Here is a 15,702-nt window from a genome sequence, read left to right as displayed (position 1 = left end):
ACATTTCAGCTTAAATGTCCTAAGGCTGACAAATATATCATACATATGTATGGCATTTCAATTTAGATGTTTTACAGACTAATGATTATGTATAACTGCTCCCTATGTTCAAATCTAAAACTAAAACATAGAATTTTTGCTCTTAAAAATTTACTATAAAAGTAACTATACTACAAAACTATTTTATGATACCGTTAAGGATTTTTTTTTAAGCGGGTCATCTACTCACATCCCCTACCTTGCTCCCACTGCATCAACATGAATTATCTTCCTAAACTTCGTTAAGAAAGCCCATGCAAAACACAGACTGAGACATACATGTAATTATAGATTGAAACTAAAATTCGCAACTAGCAAACCAAAAAGTAAACTGACTGGCTAAGCTTACGTCTAAATTCTGATTCTAAAGGAAATATTTCTACAACAGCAAGCGCACAGAAATATCAAAGAACACTACAGAAGAGGGTAATAATGTGTTAGGTTTCTTCCTTGGGAGTGTACTATAGGGACCTGGAGGGGCTAATCTGGAATGCAATGGGCTTTAGAATAGGAAGCTTCAAAACAGCAATGGCAGAGAATTAAAACAAACAATCCAATCCTCTCCAGCCCTCTTCTTATTTTAATCCTACCAACTGAGTCATGTAACTTGCACAATGATACCAAGATATCCCTGCTGTACCGTCCCCAAGTCAGTGAAGAGAAGACGCTTCTCCTTTATTACATCTTCAAAAAGTGAAATCTAAGAATCTGGAGAGGAGAGGGGGGAATCTCACATGTATATGTTGTGTCTGTTTGGGTCGCACGTGTGCCTGCTGTTATTTTTAAATTAATTACCAAATAGTTATGGAATAATGCTTTAAAAGATGGGGGAAATTACGCTTTAGGGTAGCAATAATTCTCTCAAGCAAAGGCCCCTCCCCAGATAATTATTCATTCACTGAGCACTTGTATAACTTGAAGTTGAGAGTAAATTTTTGAGGAAATGTCAAGTGTACCAGGAGTTAACTGCGATGCAAAGAGCAAGCATCACTAAAAACCACATCGCTCCACACCTTACAGTCAATGCCTAGAGGGAGGGAAGACCGCCAGCGCAAAAACAAGCAGACACCTGACCTTGCCCACAAGTCGAACGGTTCTGCACCCCTCCCCCTAGCTTCCCCGGGAGCCACTTCACGCCATCCCAATTGGTCAGTCAGCCTGTTTCAGCACCTGCCTGGCAGTGACAAGGGAATCTCCACGCAAGACGTCAGGGTCTGAAAGGAGGCGGCCTCGGAAACGCGGAGGCCCGGGAGGTAAGGATTCTAAGAAGAAAAGGAGCAGAGGATCTTCAGAGGGATGAGGCCGGGCGGTCAGAGGTTAATGGAGACACGGCTGGGGAAGAGGATGGGGGAGAGGGGAGGGAGGTCTCAGGAGGGCCCAGGGGAGGCTGAGAGGTCGAGGGCAGCCGAAAGAGAAGAGCAAAGGGGCTGGGAGGCCTGGGAGGCCTGGGGATGCGGAGGGAGGACAGCGGGGCGGTAGGGGCAGGGGCTGCAGTGGCCAGGGGCAGCCCCGGCGCGCGGACTCACGTTCTCCCACCAGGAGGATCCGCACGTCTTTTTTCATGTCGGCGGCTCGCAGGGGCCGGTCTCGGCCCGCACGCATGGAGCGGACTCCTGTCTCCCGGAGCGCCCGGCCCGCGGCGCCGCTCTCCCCGCGCGGCCAGCGCCGCCTGAAAGCCTCCCCCGCCGCCCCGCCTGAGCCTCGACCGCCCGGGCGCGCCGCGCCGCCCCCTCGGCTGCTTCCCCGCTCAAGAGCCGGGACAGCGCCAGCTCCGCCTCCTCCGGCTCCGCGGGCGGCGGCGGCGGGGCCGACGGGGCGCCGCGAGGGACAAGCGCCTTCGGAACGCGAACGCTCTCCGGGCCTGAGCTGCGCCCCCGCCGTCAGGCTCGCGGCAGCGCAATTCCGGGGAGTCTGGCCCACTCTTCTCCGAAAAGGGCAGTCAAGCATAGGATTTGGACCAGGAATTGGAGTGGCAGATTCGCTGGTCTGACCCTATTTCTTTTACAAAATAGGAGCAGGAGAAGTTCCTCGTCCAAGGTCACATAGCTAGAACTTGGCTGTGTGATCCAGGGCGGGAATATTCTCACTGGACGAAAAACTCCAGGAAGGCAGCCTGGTTTCCAACAGTTGCCCCCACCTGATTGGACATAGCCTTCAGAAAGTGCTTGATTGAGAAAAACATGACTACTTCCCAGGATCCAGTCCTTTCCACTACCCAAAGCCCGCCACCTTAGCTGCTTTTTATCTGTGATGCTTATAAAACACGATTCTAAATAATGCAATTAGTTTCTACACTATGTATATAATCAGACTCATTTCTTTCTAACCAGTGATTTTTCCTCTCTATGTGGTTTACTTTAGGTAGGGTCTTCTGATACGTCTCTTTATATAGGCTTGCCCAGCGCAGTGCTGGATATACAGGTGGCACTAGATAATCAACTGTTACTGAGTTTTCTGACGTTATAACCTTCATTTCCTGCGACTCTCTCTATTTGAAGGAACTTGTTGCTGTATCTCTAATGCTTAAACGGTGCTTGGCACACAGTGGGACATGATAAATAGAATAAACAAGGAAAAGCTGTCTGTGCACATTATGTCTTTTTTTCTATCTTAAATATTACAAAATGGATTTTTGTACATGAGTGCTGGGTAAAGGCTTTGACATGGGGAATAGGGTTAGGAAGGGGTTAGGAAGAAGAGTTTATTTGTGGGGGGTGGGGACATTGCAGAGATAATGCTTCAAACCTCTTTCATGAATAAAACTGACTTAAAAATCCAGACTCAAGGGCTGAAGGAAGACTACATCCAGAAAGCACTTACAACCAGCACTGTAATGGTTTGGTACAAAAGAAGACCACTAATGTGGGAGGGGGAGCCCGACAGGCCAGAGTGCACCTCCTGCAAGGTGGGTTTCTCTTTACAGCACCTCTCCATCTCTCTATCAGCTTTACTTCTGAAGCTCTGGCCTCCCGCCTTGCCTTGAGCTCTGTGCCCTTCTCACATTAACAGTCCTTCATCAGGAGTTGCTCTGAAATTCTCCTGGAGACCGCACAGTTCAGTGATTAAAAGCAGGGACTCTGGAGTTGGCCTGCCTAAGTCTGAGCCTCAGCTTTGCCAATGACTAGCTGTGTGTCATCAGACACATAGCTTAATATCACTAAGCCCCATCTGCCAAATGGGAATAACGCCTCATGGGATTGTTATAAAGATTAAATGAGTTGCTATAACAGGAAAAGTCTTGGAATAGTGCCTGCTATGTAGTCAGTTATATACAAACATTGGATAAATAAGTTGTGAGAGAAGTGACTGCCAGACACCTCTCTGAGCCTGAGGACAGAGCCACACGATGACACATCCTGCAGCAAAACAAGCCAGAGAATGGAGTTGTTGGCAGTGGAATTTACTGCTGGAATTTATTACAGATTGATTACTGTATATGAAGTAGATCGGATAAAGCCAAGAGGACAGTTAGGTATCTAGAAGACACTAGTGGAATTTTCCTCTAGGATGCTGGGAAGGTGGTCTACCTTCGCAAGACAGACTTCATGCCTCTTCAGTGTGCAGGAGATACTGGGAGGTATCAGAAAAGTACTTTTGCCAGGAGATAAGAGGATCCATCTTTTATGCCTATCAAAGAAGGAACCTGTAACACAGCTTTCTCTGAGTCTTAGGACAGTGGAACACCCAGGGACAGTGGGCTGGCCTGCTGCGTAGAAGATAGAGTGTGTGCTAAATGACTGACATTGGGTGGAACAAGAGGCTGGTCTCCGATTGGTGCGTTAGACATAGTCCTGGGCAGGAAGCCAAGTAAGACGGGTTGGCATGGGTCCCACTCTTTAGACCCGTCTATCTCTGGTCTCTCACATTAAACCCAAAGTGGCATCCATCTTCACTTTTGTTTCCCATTCCTTCCAGGAAGACTTCCTCCTTTCCATGCCAAGACTACTCTGGTGAAGCAGGAAAGTCCAATGCTTTGACATGGAGTATATGTTTAATCGTGCCTTTAAATGCACTTGTTCTTGGCTCATTGGTCAATCATCCATGTCCTCTGCATAGTCACATGTATTGGTCTCTAGAGGACATGGTTTCTGTTTACTTGATTTGGCCAGAAGATACACCACTCAGCACAATTACTGTTAAAAGGCATTTGATGATGATTAACCATACTGAAAGGACATTTTGCCAGACAAGAGACTCATCTGTTAATGAAGTTGCATCCAGTTTCCTTTTTAATTTTCTCAAGCTCCTTTAGATACATATTGTAAAACAAATACCCTCAGTTAAGAGATAATTGATATTCAGAAGCTGCTCAGACCTTCTTGCCCCCAGGTGGCCTGAATTCCCTAATGTCATGGTCTCTGGGGTCCACCTCTAATACTTTGCCAGCTGTGCAACATTGCACAAGTAACACAACCTCTCTGAAAAACGTTAATCCATTCTGCCAAATGGCATTAGCTCACAGGGCTATTTGAGAATTAAATAAAATAATGCAGTAAGGCAATTATCACCCTACTTAACATATAGTATCTGCTCATATATTATCCCTAACAGCTGCATTTTTAAATTTGGAATTCATTTGCTGATTTGCATTATCTTTCCAAGGGCAAATTGATTAGCCTGCCCACCCAAATTGTAAACTCTGAAAGACAAAAATGCATTTAATATATTTTTAATCACTGTAAATTAAAATGTTTGCTGATTTTTTTTAATATTATGTATTTTATGGCTGACTTATTATCGATACCAACCAGTGATTCTCAAAAGGTTTTAGACCATTTCCACAAAACAAAAAATTCCAAAAATAAGTAAATTTATAATTTATCTCTGCAAAGAAATCACCACAATTAAATATGTTCCAAGAAATAATTCAAAAGAATAAATATATATACATATTCTATTTATAGCCTCATTACACAATAGCAAAAAATGGAAAATATACAATTATCGAGGAATAGCTAAATTAAGAAGGACATAAAATTATTGGAACTTTTGCAGTCATTAAAACTAATGACTATTAAAGATATGGAAAAGTATTTACAAAATAAGTGAAAAAAACAGAAATATAAAACCATACATACAATTACAACTATATAAAAACTAAATGCAATATATACATTTATGTCACTTTGCAATTTTCAACTTTTACAAGCATGCACAAGTATTAATTGGGTAATGGATGTACACAAATATTAGATGAGAGTACAAAGAAAGAGAAAGTGTGTTACCGATTATGAATTAATTTTTAGTACAATCATCTTTTGTAAAATGTCAAAGTTAATAATATCTTTTAAATGAAAGTAATAGAAATATTTAGAAGAATTGCAATGCTTTAAGTGAGACATTAATGTAGGAGAGCATGTTTATAAAATCATTTAACAAATATTTATTGTTTCCACCATGTGCAGTGTTCTGTATTAGGGGCTAGGGACACAGTTATGAATAACACAGACTTACATGGGAGGCAAGTTGTGGATGAGGAAGTTTGGGCATTCCTGTTTCTCACCAGAATCCTCCAAATCATTCCCTATCTGTCCAAAACCTTTCATAAGAGGCGGCATCTCCTAATCTAAATTTCTCTCTACCTCCTCCCTCCCCACCCCACCGCTAGCCAAAACCAGCCAGACTTGTGTGACTGTGTCCTCCTCCTAGTAATCTGCTTTCCCTGCCTGGCTGTGTTAACAGACAAGCACACAATGCCTTCACCCACCAAAATGCAAATATGCTCAGAAATCTCCCAGGAAAATGACCACGGTTTTAGCTTGAGTGGTCTTATCTTAGCTGCTGCTGCTGCTGGCGAGTCAGCTCTGATCAGACCTAAACTCATTGTGCACATACTGCCATGTTAGACACAGGGACAGTGAAAGACTCCAGTCCCCTTGGTAGAGTCCAGAGCCACTCCAGGGTAGCAGCTTGCAGCTGTGGCTTCCCTCGGGATAAGGCGGGCAGGGGGAGACACTCCCAGCAAACCACACGACGTGCAAAAAGTTCGTGATGTGACACAAAGCAAGGAGGCTGGGGCGGAGGGGGCATGTGTGGGAGGATGACAGGAGATGGAGGCTAGAAGTAGGTGAACGTACAGACAGGAAACAGAACTTTCTTCTGTAGGCATCGGTGAGCACTAAGGAGTTCTAAGCAGGGGAGGGACATGATCTGATTTCCGTTTGGGGAAATTCACATTATTAGAATGAGACTGGATGGGGAGGGGGTTCTGACCAGAGATAGAGGAGCTTGAATTAAAATAATCTGGGAGACGAGTGATCAGAATCTGAACCAGATGGGGGGTGTGGGTATAGCTCAGTGGTACAGTGTGTGCTTGGCATGTGCGAGGGCCTGGGTTCAATCCCTGCTACCTCCATATAAAAAATAAAATTAAAAAATATATACTGAACACTATAGAGTGCAGAGGGAAGGAGGAGGGGCCAGAGTTGAGGTGATTTGAGGAGGAAAAATCCAGTGTCAGAACTTGGTGACTAATTGTACAGAAGGTGGTAAAAGGAAAGCTCCTATAGTAACTCCCATACATTGTGTTTTGAAGACTGTCACTGACCAAAGCCGTAAGGTTTTCTCCCCCAGAGAGTGTTTTTTTTTTTGAAAAATAAAGGTGAAACAATTTCACTGAGCAGGGAAGGAAGACAGTCTTCCACATTGCACCAGACCAGTCTCTTACAATCATGTTTCCCAAAGTGGTGGAATAAGACGGAAGTGTAAATGGTGCAGGGACGTCAGAAAGCGACTCTTGTGGACAGAAAGGTTTCTTTTTTCCATGATCCTTCCATCCTGATTAAGTAAAGGTGAAAGCCTCGTAAATCTTTAATACCTGATAATCTCCTTTTGAGCAAGAGAGAGAGAGACAGAGAGACAGACAGAGAGCCCCAAGTTCAGAAACTTGGACAGACAACGGTACCAAGCTAGACAAATTGTTTGGTTTTCCTTGAAACATACATGTAGGCTCATCCCTCTATTTAAGCCACATGATTCTGGTTTCCATTTATCTGAAGCTTTTAATGTTTCTTTTTAAAATACATGGACCTGAAGGGAGGAAAGTGAGTGAGTTTAGGAAAAATATTAAGTGAAAAATGGTACAGGAGATATGCAAATGTAACAAGAATCATGGCACATGAAAGACTGAAGCTTAGGAAAACTTTTCCTTAAAAAAAACAATAGCTGGAAGATATATCCCTAAACAAAACAAATCTCCAGTATAACCTAAGCATGTGTAATTAAAGAAGAAGATGGCAGTCGTCTGGAAGGACCCAGTGATTAGGGTTTCAAACAATTATGAATGCAGACAAATTTGGGGTTTGAGGCTAAGGGCTTGGCAGGAGTAGGGATAATGACACTGAACATTCTCCCTCTCCTGTCAAAAGCCCCAGCTGCCCTGGAAGAAGGGACTTCTCCCTTGTCAAGAGCAAGAGAGCCTGAGAGGTCTCCCCAGAGCACAGCATTGTCTCATTTTGTGGTTTGTTTTTGCAATCAGCTAGGAAATAAACTCTTCCAGGGGGAGGGTACAGCTCAGTGGTAGAGCGCATGCTTAGCATGCATGAGGTCCAGGGTTCAATCCCCAGTACCTCCATCAAGAAATAAGTAAGTAGGCAAACCTAATTACCTGCCCCCACAACATACCAAAAAAAAAAAAAGTGCAAAAAAAGTCAACTACACTTCAATTTAAAAAAAATTTTTAAAAAGTCTTCCAACTAAACTTGTCCTGGCAGGAGGGTGAGTATAGCTCGGGGGCAGAGCACCTGCTTAGCATGCATGAGCATGCATGAGGTCCTGAGTTCAATCCCCAGTACCTCCATTAAAAAAATTAAATAAAAATAAACTTTTCCAGAAAAAAACGCATTTGAGCAAGGAGAAGCAAGGGACGGATTGATATAACTGTATTAGCGGTTTTCTTGAGCCTAAGAAGGTGATGGCTTCCTACTTAGCAGGTGGTTCTTCTGGGAACCCAAAGCCTGAGACCCCAGTAATGGGCACAACCACTTAGATGTTTGACAGAAGCATCTCCAGATGGGGTGAGCAGCTGCCCCAGGATTCCCTGATGGGAGATCTTTCTGGCCTGTCCATGGGTGGATGATTTCCTCCCCGATACAGTGCAGACCCAACTGAGAAGTCCTTCATCCCCTGGCATTTCAACTTCTGTTCTTCTCCTTGGCAGGATTTTATGTTTCAGGGGGAGGAAGGGTGCTATATCTCACATGGAACGGATAGGCCGACAGAAAACTTGAGACCAAAGCAAAGAAGCCAAGAATGATAACCTTCCTTCCCCACCTTCAAAGGTTCTTGTACTCTGGCTCCAGTGTGGGGAAATCATGTGCCCAGCCAATAAACCCCATGCTGACAGAGGCCCCATTATCCAAACCACCTAGAGGATGGCCTTTAACCAAAGGACCTCAAGAGGCTGAAACCTTGGCCTCTAAATTCTTGGCACTTTTAAAAAGGCAAACATTAAGTTGACTCTGTGTAGAAGATTCAGGTTCCATCACACAGAAAGGGGAAACAGAGAGCCTTTTAACAGTCATCTGGCACAAAGAGAGAGGGCCTGTCCCTGCTTAGATAACCCAAGGCTACCACACTGAGAGCTGCCACCAACAACCAGAAAAAAAGAGCACCTCATGGCTTTAGGCTGTGTCCTATCCAAGTGGAAGGCCGGGCCCTGGTCTCAGCTGGGATGCTGCCAGAGGATGCTTCGGTTAGAGACTTGAGAGTGGGAACACTGAGCTGGCTCCCAACTCTGCCGTGATCAGCTGACCGATCCTGCACAAACCCCTGAACCAGTCCAGGCCCCCCTCCCCTTCCTTGTGTGTTAGCAGAAAGATGATAATACCCCTCATGTGGGGTGGTCATGAGGCTCAGAGAGCAATTGAGCAGATCATGTGGGAGGAATTCTGCTTGCATCTGTTTTCAAGGATACGGATGGAAATTCAGCGTGAAGCTCAAGATGTCAGAGGCCCAGGTGTGCAATTTGAAAATACAGTTCTGTAACCATTGCCCTGGTTATAACCTTGGATGTCACTGTGGCCCGGGCTCACACCCTGACTGCAGCTGGTGAGACTCCAAAGCAGAGGTCTCAGATCCTGACTCCTGGCCCACAGAAGCTGCAAAGTAATAAATGTGTGTTGTCTGAAACCACAAAATGTGTGATAATATTGTGTGACACAACAGTGGCATGGTAAAAGAATTTACCAGAGATCAAGTACGGGAATGGTAAAGGAGAACGGTAAAGGAGTAAGAGGGTTAGGGTCCGTGAAGGGTGGTGGGATTTATGGCTCTGATAAGGTGGCTGCAATGAACCAGCCTGAGCTATTGTGACATTAGTAGGCACTACCTAGGGCTGTTAGTTTGTTAGGGGAAACACATCCAGTAAAGAATGTACTTTGTCTGTTGAGGGATCATAGGCAGACATTTGAAAGCCTAGAAATAGGGGGTCGTTGGACTTGGAAGGACATCAGTTGGCCCAACAAATATTTTTATGCAGCCAGTGACAGCGTGCCCTTTCAGTCAACAGGGGGATCCCTAAAATCAATCTCAGTTTCAGTGATTCACTAAGACTCACAGAATTTAGCAAAGCTCTTATACACATGTTTATTACAGTGAAAGGATACAGATTAGAACCAGCATTAGAAGAAGGCACATAGGACAGGGGCTAGGAGACCTCTATTATCCTCTCCCAGGGGAGTCATGGGGACGATGCTTAATTTTCTCTACATGATGTGTGACAACACACACAGAACATTGCCAGCTGGGGAAGCACATCCAAGACTCGGTATCCAAGGCTTCAACTGGCACCGCCCACATGGCTCACCTTAGATTCCAGCCCCTCCAGAGGTCAAGCTGGCTGGCCCAATGCCCGCAGGTAAATAAATACACTCTTATCAGGCAGGATATTCCAAAGGCTTAGACGTTATCTCCCGTCAAGAGCCTGTCCTTTCTTTGGAAAGTGCAGGGTCTAAACAACCCAAACCTGCCAGAGTTAAACATTTACTTCGAATCCCTGAACTTGGGAAGCGGGATTCTCAAGTCAAATCACCACACTGCTCAAAGGCAATCCATGTGTTTTAACATCCAAGGAACATTTATATGTTTATTTCCCTTATACTCAGAGAGTTTCCGGGATTTAAGCCATACAGCCAAAAGGCAGGGTGCAGAGGAAAGGAGGCAGAGATCGGACACTCATATAGAAGCTTCTCCTGATTGGCCATGGAATAGAAGGCAAGCTTTCCCTCCTCCAGGTCCAGCCAGATGCCCACCACATTTGGTCTGTCTGAGCAGAGAACAGTCTCCTTGGCCATGTGCCACACAGAGAGCTGGCTAGTCCCTTTCCACTCTACACACCAGGAGTCCCTAGTCCTTCCCAGGATCTGGTCACGCCTCATTCCCTGGGAAGCCACCCCAACTGCCCAGTGGCTACAATGCTGAGTGTCCACTTCCCAGTATTGCCGTCCAGATGAGAGGGCCTGGGAGCATAAGGCCTGGCAAGAGGCAAACCTCTCATGACTCCAGGGATAGGGCTGGGGGTAGTGAGATACAGTCACCGTCCGGTGATCCTCGGACACCTCCAGGCTACAGGAGAGGCTCCCTAGGTCAAAGGTTGGACTGATGGCCCCTGGGGAAAAAAATAAGAACATGACCAGCCAGCTCTGACCATTCATGCTAAGAGGTCCTCAAATCGCAAAAAGCAGCTTTGTATCTTTGAGTGTGATAAAGTTTTACTCATACTGGCTTTAAAACTGGTATATCAGTGGGGAGGGTACAGCTCGGTGGTAGAGTGTGTGCCTAGCATGGACGAGGTCCTGAGTTCAATCCCAAGTACCTCCATTAAAAATAATAATAATAAATAAACCTAATTAACCCCACAAAAAAACAAAAAAACTGGTCCATCAACTTGCAGTTTTCTGTACATACCCCAGATGTCATTCTAGTAACAATTTCCCCCTTTCCCACCTTCATTTCCACTTACCCATGAGCCCTCTTTCAGGAAGCCCTCTGTGAAACCCACCCAGCGTAAGTCACCTCTGGCTCTTCTCAACACCCCTAGTGCTTTACCTGTTCTCTGGTGACACTTAACGTCTTCTACCTGTAGTACAGTGATTGATAACCATGGCTGTTTATATCTCTCCAGTTACACATAAGCTTCCCAATTAAGGGTCATGTCTTACTCATTTGGTATATTTCATACTCTTTCCTTCCTATTAAGGGAGTAACTAATTGCTAACACTCACATAGCGTTTCTACTCTAGGCTCAAACTTACACATATTCCCTCATTTAACCCTCATGACAACCAACCCCACAAGGGAAGTAAGTACTATTATTGTCGTACAGATGAGGGAACTGAGGCTCTAAGAAGTCACCCGACTGGCCCAAGATCACACCACTAGTGAGTAGAGCAGCTGGGAGTCAAACCCAAGCAGTCTGGCTCCAGGATCTGTGCTCTCAAGGCCTACTCCAGATTGCGGCAGTGATGGTATTTAAACAGGTTTGGGGGATTGGCAGTTGGTTGTTAAGTGGTGGCCCTGGCATGGATGTCCAAAGGTTGCCTGGGTTCTGAATGCTCATGGGTCTGGCTTAACCTGGAATTTGGGAATGTTTAACCCCTTTCGTCTTTGTAATCGGCTCCCCATGGGGAGGGACCAAGTCTAGGGGCACTAGCCAAGGAGTGAGCCCAGCAGCAGAGAGATAGATACAGCAAGCTTCTGCAGCTCCTCTCTGCAGCTGGCCAAACCCAACTTTTAAGCAGACCACATACTTACACCGAGCAAACGAGGAGGTCCTCTTGGGTGCAAGGTGGCTCTGGACAGGCAGTGGGCATGAGGAGGAAGACGGAGCTTCCGGAAGTTCAACTAAGGAATCTAAAAAATTGGGATGGGAAGAAAGTCACATCAAAAAAAAAAAAAAAAAAAGTCAAATAATTTGCAGCAACATGGATGGACCTAGAGATTATTATACTAAGTGAAGTCAGACACAGAAAGACAAACATCATATAATATTACTTATGTGTGGAATCTAAAAAAATGGTACGAATCAACTTACTTACAAAACAAAGAGACTCACAGACATAGAAACAAACTTATGGTGCCAAAGGGGAAGGCAGGGGAGGGATAAATTAGGAATTTGGGGTTAGCAGATACAAATTACTACATATAAAATAGATAAACAACAAGGTCCTACTACATAGCACAGGGAACAATATTCAATAGCTTGTAATAACCTATAATGAAGAATATGAAAAAATATATACATATGTGTATAATTGAATCATTATGCTGTACACCACAAACTAACACAACACTGTAAATCAACTATACTTCAATTAAAAAAAAAACAACACTGCAGAGAAGTAAATGCAATAGAAAGTGAATACTGTTCACACCCCGCCCTGAAAGTTCTGCTTCTCTCTATGGAATTCATGATTGTTAATAGCTTGGTGTTTATCCTCTAAAAACTTTTCTATGACTAAGATGCAACTTTTTATTCATTAGGGTTTATAAAGTTTATTTGGTGGTTTCAGTGTCTATGTTTGCTCTTGCAGAAAATTTTCTCAGAATTAAAATGTTTGGGATTTATTAAAAAAAAAAGGAAAATAGAAGTTATCCACACAGTGCCATCAACACACAAAGCTTGTCTTCCTCATCATGAGCAGAGTTTTGAGTGCCAGGGATTGATCAGGCACTATATCCAGCTTAGGGATGTCCAGCCCCATGTCCTTACCTTTTACTGTCTGTTTCCCAACTATGTTCTAAGCTCCTTGCTGGCAGAGACCTTGTTCGTGTGCATTCTAAGCACAAGCCCAGCATCAGGTGCATATGAATGTTTCATGTATATTTATCAAATAAGTTAACCAACATGGTTCCAGGGGTTCACATCACCCTGACACCCAGAATATCCATGGCCCCCAGGTCAATTCTTTAAACTGTTGTACAATTGGGGGCCATGAGTTGGCATGAGATTCATTACAAATGCTGATACCTAATTCCCTCTCAATGTGCTGAAGTTTAATTGTTACCTTAAAGCTACTGTGTGCTTGCAATGACCATAGTAGGTAGGAGAAGAGAAAGGAAGGGAAATGCTAGAGCATGGACCGTGAAGGTGAACTCTTCCCCCATCTTGAAGAGACAGCAGCACAAAGTGAACCTAAGAGTCAGACTGAAAAGAGACAAAGACCCTCTAAGGTTGTGGGCTGTGCACAGTTTAGATCATGAGAGTAGGAGAGCTGCCCTCCAAGGAGCTGTGCTCAAAATCCAGGTGGGGACCACTGTTCTTCTACCAAGCTGATACGGTTTTTATTTATCATCAATCATAGCTTTTTTAAAAGTTTGCAAGAACTGCTGGTTACTTACTTCTTAGCTAACGTATTTTTTCCCCTATGGATCGGGAAAGTAATCTACACTTGACTGGTTGGTTCTTAAAGATACCTAGAAAAAAATATACATGATGTCCATTGATAAACACTGAGTAGCTATTAAATAAAACACTGGCAACTCTTAAATACATGAAGTATCTTGATATGTTCATCTCTCTGGATATAAACTCAGTAACTTACCCATTGACTATGATAGGTTTTGTGAAAGAAGAAAAAATAATGCTTTATTAAACAGTCGATTTTATAGAAATATGTGTTACATAAACTTAATTACTGAGAAATTGCTTTATAATAGAATCTAAAGAATCTCATTTCTCTACTAACAGAATAAACCACAGGCTTTTTTTTTTTTTAAAGTAGCCAAGATCCCTTGGGAATTTAAAATAATTTAATAATTTCAGGAACAAGTCTTTTACAGCATCTTTCTGTTTAAGTAAAATTGTTCTGCAAAAAAATTACTGTTGACCAGTGAAGGTCCATTTATAAGCGGATCTTTTCAATTAATATACAAAAATATACATGTAGAACACTACGTGCAAGATTTGGATTGAAGTGGATAGCCTGTCCTTACATAAGCATAAGGTGAGTGATATTTAATATAAAATTAATAATGGGTTAGTTTCCTGTCTCTTCCTCTCTCAGCCTATCATCACAGGTAAGTATTTTTTTAATGTAACGTTTCTAATACTGTGTTATGATTATGACTGTAATACTGAATGCCATAAAAATTTTAGAACGATTCACACATTAGTGTATAGACTAGGCTACTGGGAAGTTACCGTATTGATTACACTAGGCTACCATAAAGCAAGCATATTGCTGCTGCTTTGTTATCAATGCATGAATAGTTACACCTGTAAATAAATATGAATTTCTTTTTCATATTATCTTGTCATATATATATATATATGTCATACATATATATACTTTTACAAAATTTGTTATTACACACTGGATCATTTTGGCAGGCAGAAGAAACCTGACAGTGAACTCTAACTAATCTGCATGAAAGATAAATCACAATGGTTGGGGAAAAAAAATTACAGAAGAAACAGAAAGAAAAAGGGAAGAGGGAAAAAAGGGAAAGATAGCATTTGTTAAATGTAGTAAGTCTGCACAAGTCACTACCACTTGAACAGTTTCATTTACCTGAAGGAAGAGGCAGGGGAGAAGAAGGGGGCGGGGACTGGCAGACAGCCTGCCCCATGTGACCTACATACTGGTAGCTCCCGGAGGCTGTGCTTGTGCAAACCGTTGTGACATCAGTGGCTGTGGCTGCTGCCCAGACCAGCCTATCCCGCTGACCCTCTGGCCAGGGCTCTGTGAACATCTCCCAGCCCTCTAAGTGCCAGCACCGTGTTATCTTTTGACTTCTGATGTCTAGTGTTACTAATATGTATAACATCTGCAGTGTTTTTTTAAACTTTATTTATTTATGTATTTGTTCTATGCTACCATATTTTGGTTATTATAAAACAAATTGACTGTACTATAAAATAAAATAAAATAAAATAAAATAAAATAAAATAAAATAAAATAAAATAAAATAAAATAAAATAAAATAAAATAAAATATTGGCTATATTCCCCACATTGTACAGTACATCCTTGTAGTTTATTTTATACCTGATAGTTTATGCCTCTTAATCCTCCACCTCCATCTTGCCCCTCCCCCTTCCCTCTCCCCACTGGTAACCACTAGTTCTTTCTCACATGCATCTACAGTGTTTTTTTTTTAAATCATATAAGACAATATTGATGTAGGTACTGACAGATGATTCACCTCATAAACAGAGGATATAAACTTACGGTATAGATAAATGCAGTACAGTACTAGAAATGTATTGTCAATTCCTTAAGCTTTTCTTAATAACATTTTTTTCTACCTTACTTTATTGTAATGATACAGTATAATAAAACATAAGAAATATGTTAAGAAATATAAATAAATATGAATAAAAATAAAACATAAAAATTAATTAACTGTTTATGTTATCAGTAAGGCTTCTGGTCAACAGTAGGCTGTTAGTAGTTAAGTTTTGGGGCAGTCAAAAGTTATACTCAGATTTTTGGCTGCACAAGGATTTGGTGCCCTTAACCCCCATATTGTTCAAAGGTCAATCGCACTCCCCAACAATTAAATTCTTATTACAAATAATCACCCCTGCTGGGTAAGCTGCACCAAAATGCTTATCAAAACTTTATTAGTTTTGATCTCCTGGAAAGTTGTCCAAAATGCAAATCCTTGGGGCTTGCTGCCAGAGATGCTAACTCAATAGTCTCGCAAAGAGCCCTGGATTCTG

The 15,702-nt window shown here is 42.9% G+C and overlaps 1 protein-coding gene across 8 annotated transcripts in view; it reads right to left on the bottom strand.

Annotated features, from left to right (window-relative positions):
* LOC105088218 (mitochondrial Rho GTPase 1) overlaps positions 1-15,702 on the bottom strand; it is a 77,819-nt gene that overhangs the window by 52,700 nt on the left and 9,417 nt on the right. For 4 of the 8 annotated variants that reach the window (XM_064495900.1, XM_064495902.1, XM_064495901.1 and 1 more), the window contains exon 4: positions 11,791-11,889. In XM_064495900.1, the coding sequence (XP_064351970.1) occupies positions 11,791-11,889 (99 nt within the window). Of the gene's footprint in view, positions 1-1,565; positions 1,699-6,561; positions 10,646-11,790; positions 11,890-15,702 lie in introns of those variants that run through there. The other 4 variants (XM_031468307.2, XM_031468305.2, XM_031468308.2 and 1 more) reach the window with 2 other exon arrangements.

Source organism: Camelus dromedarius, chromosome 16, assembly GCF_036321535.1.
Source record: "Camelus dromedarius isolate mCamDro1 chromosome 16, mCamDro1.pat, whole genome shotgun sequence".
Lineage (NCBI taxonomy): Eukaryota > Metazoa > Chordata > Mammalia > Artiodactyla > Camelidae > Camelus > Camelus dromedarius.
This window is presented reverse-complemented; position numbering and strand designations above follow the sequence as displayed.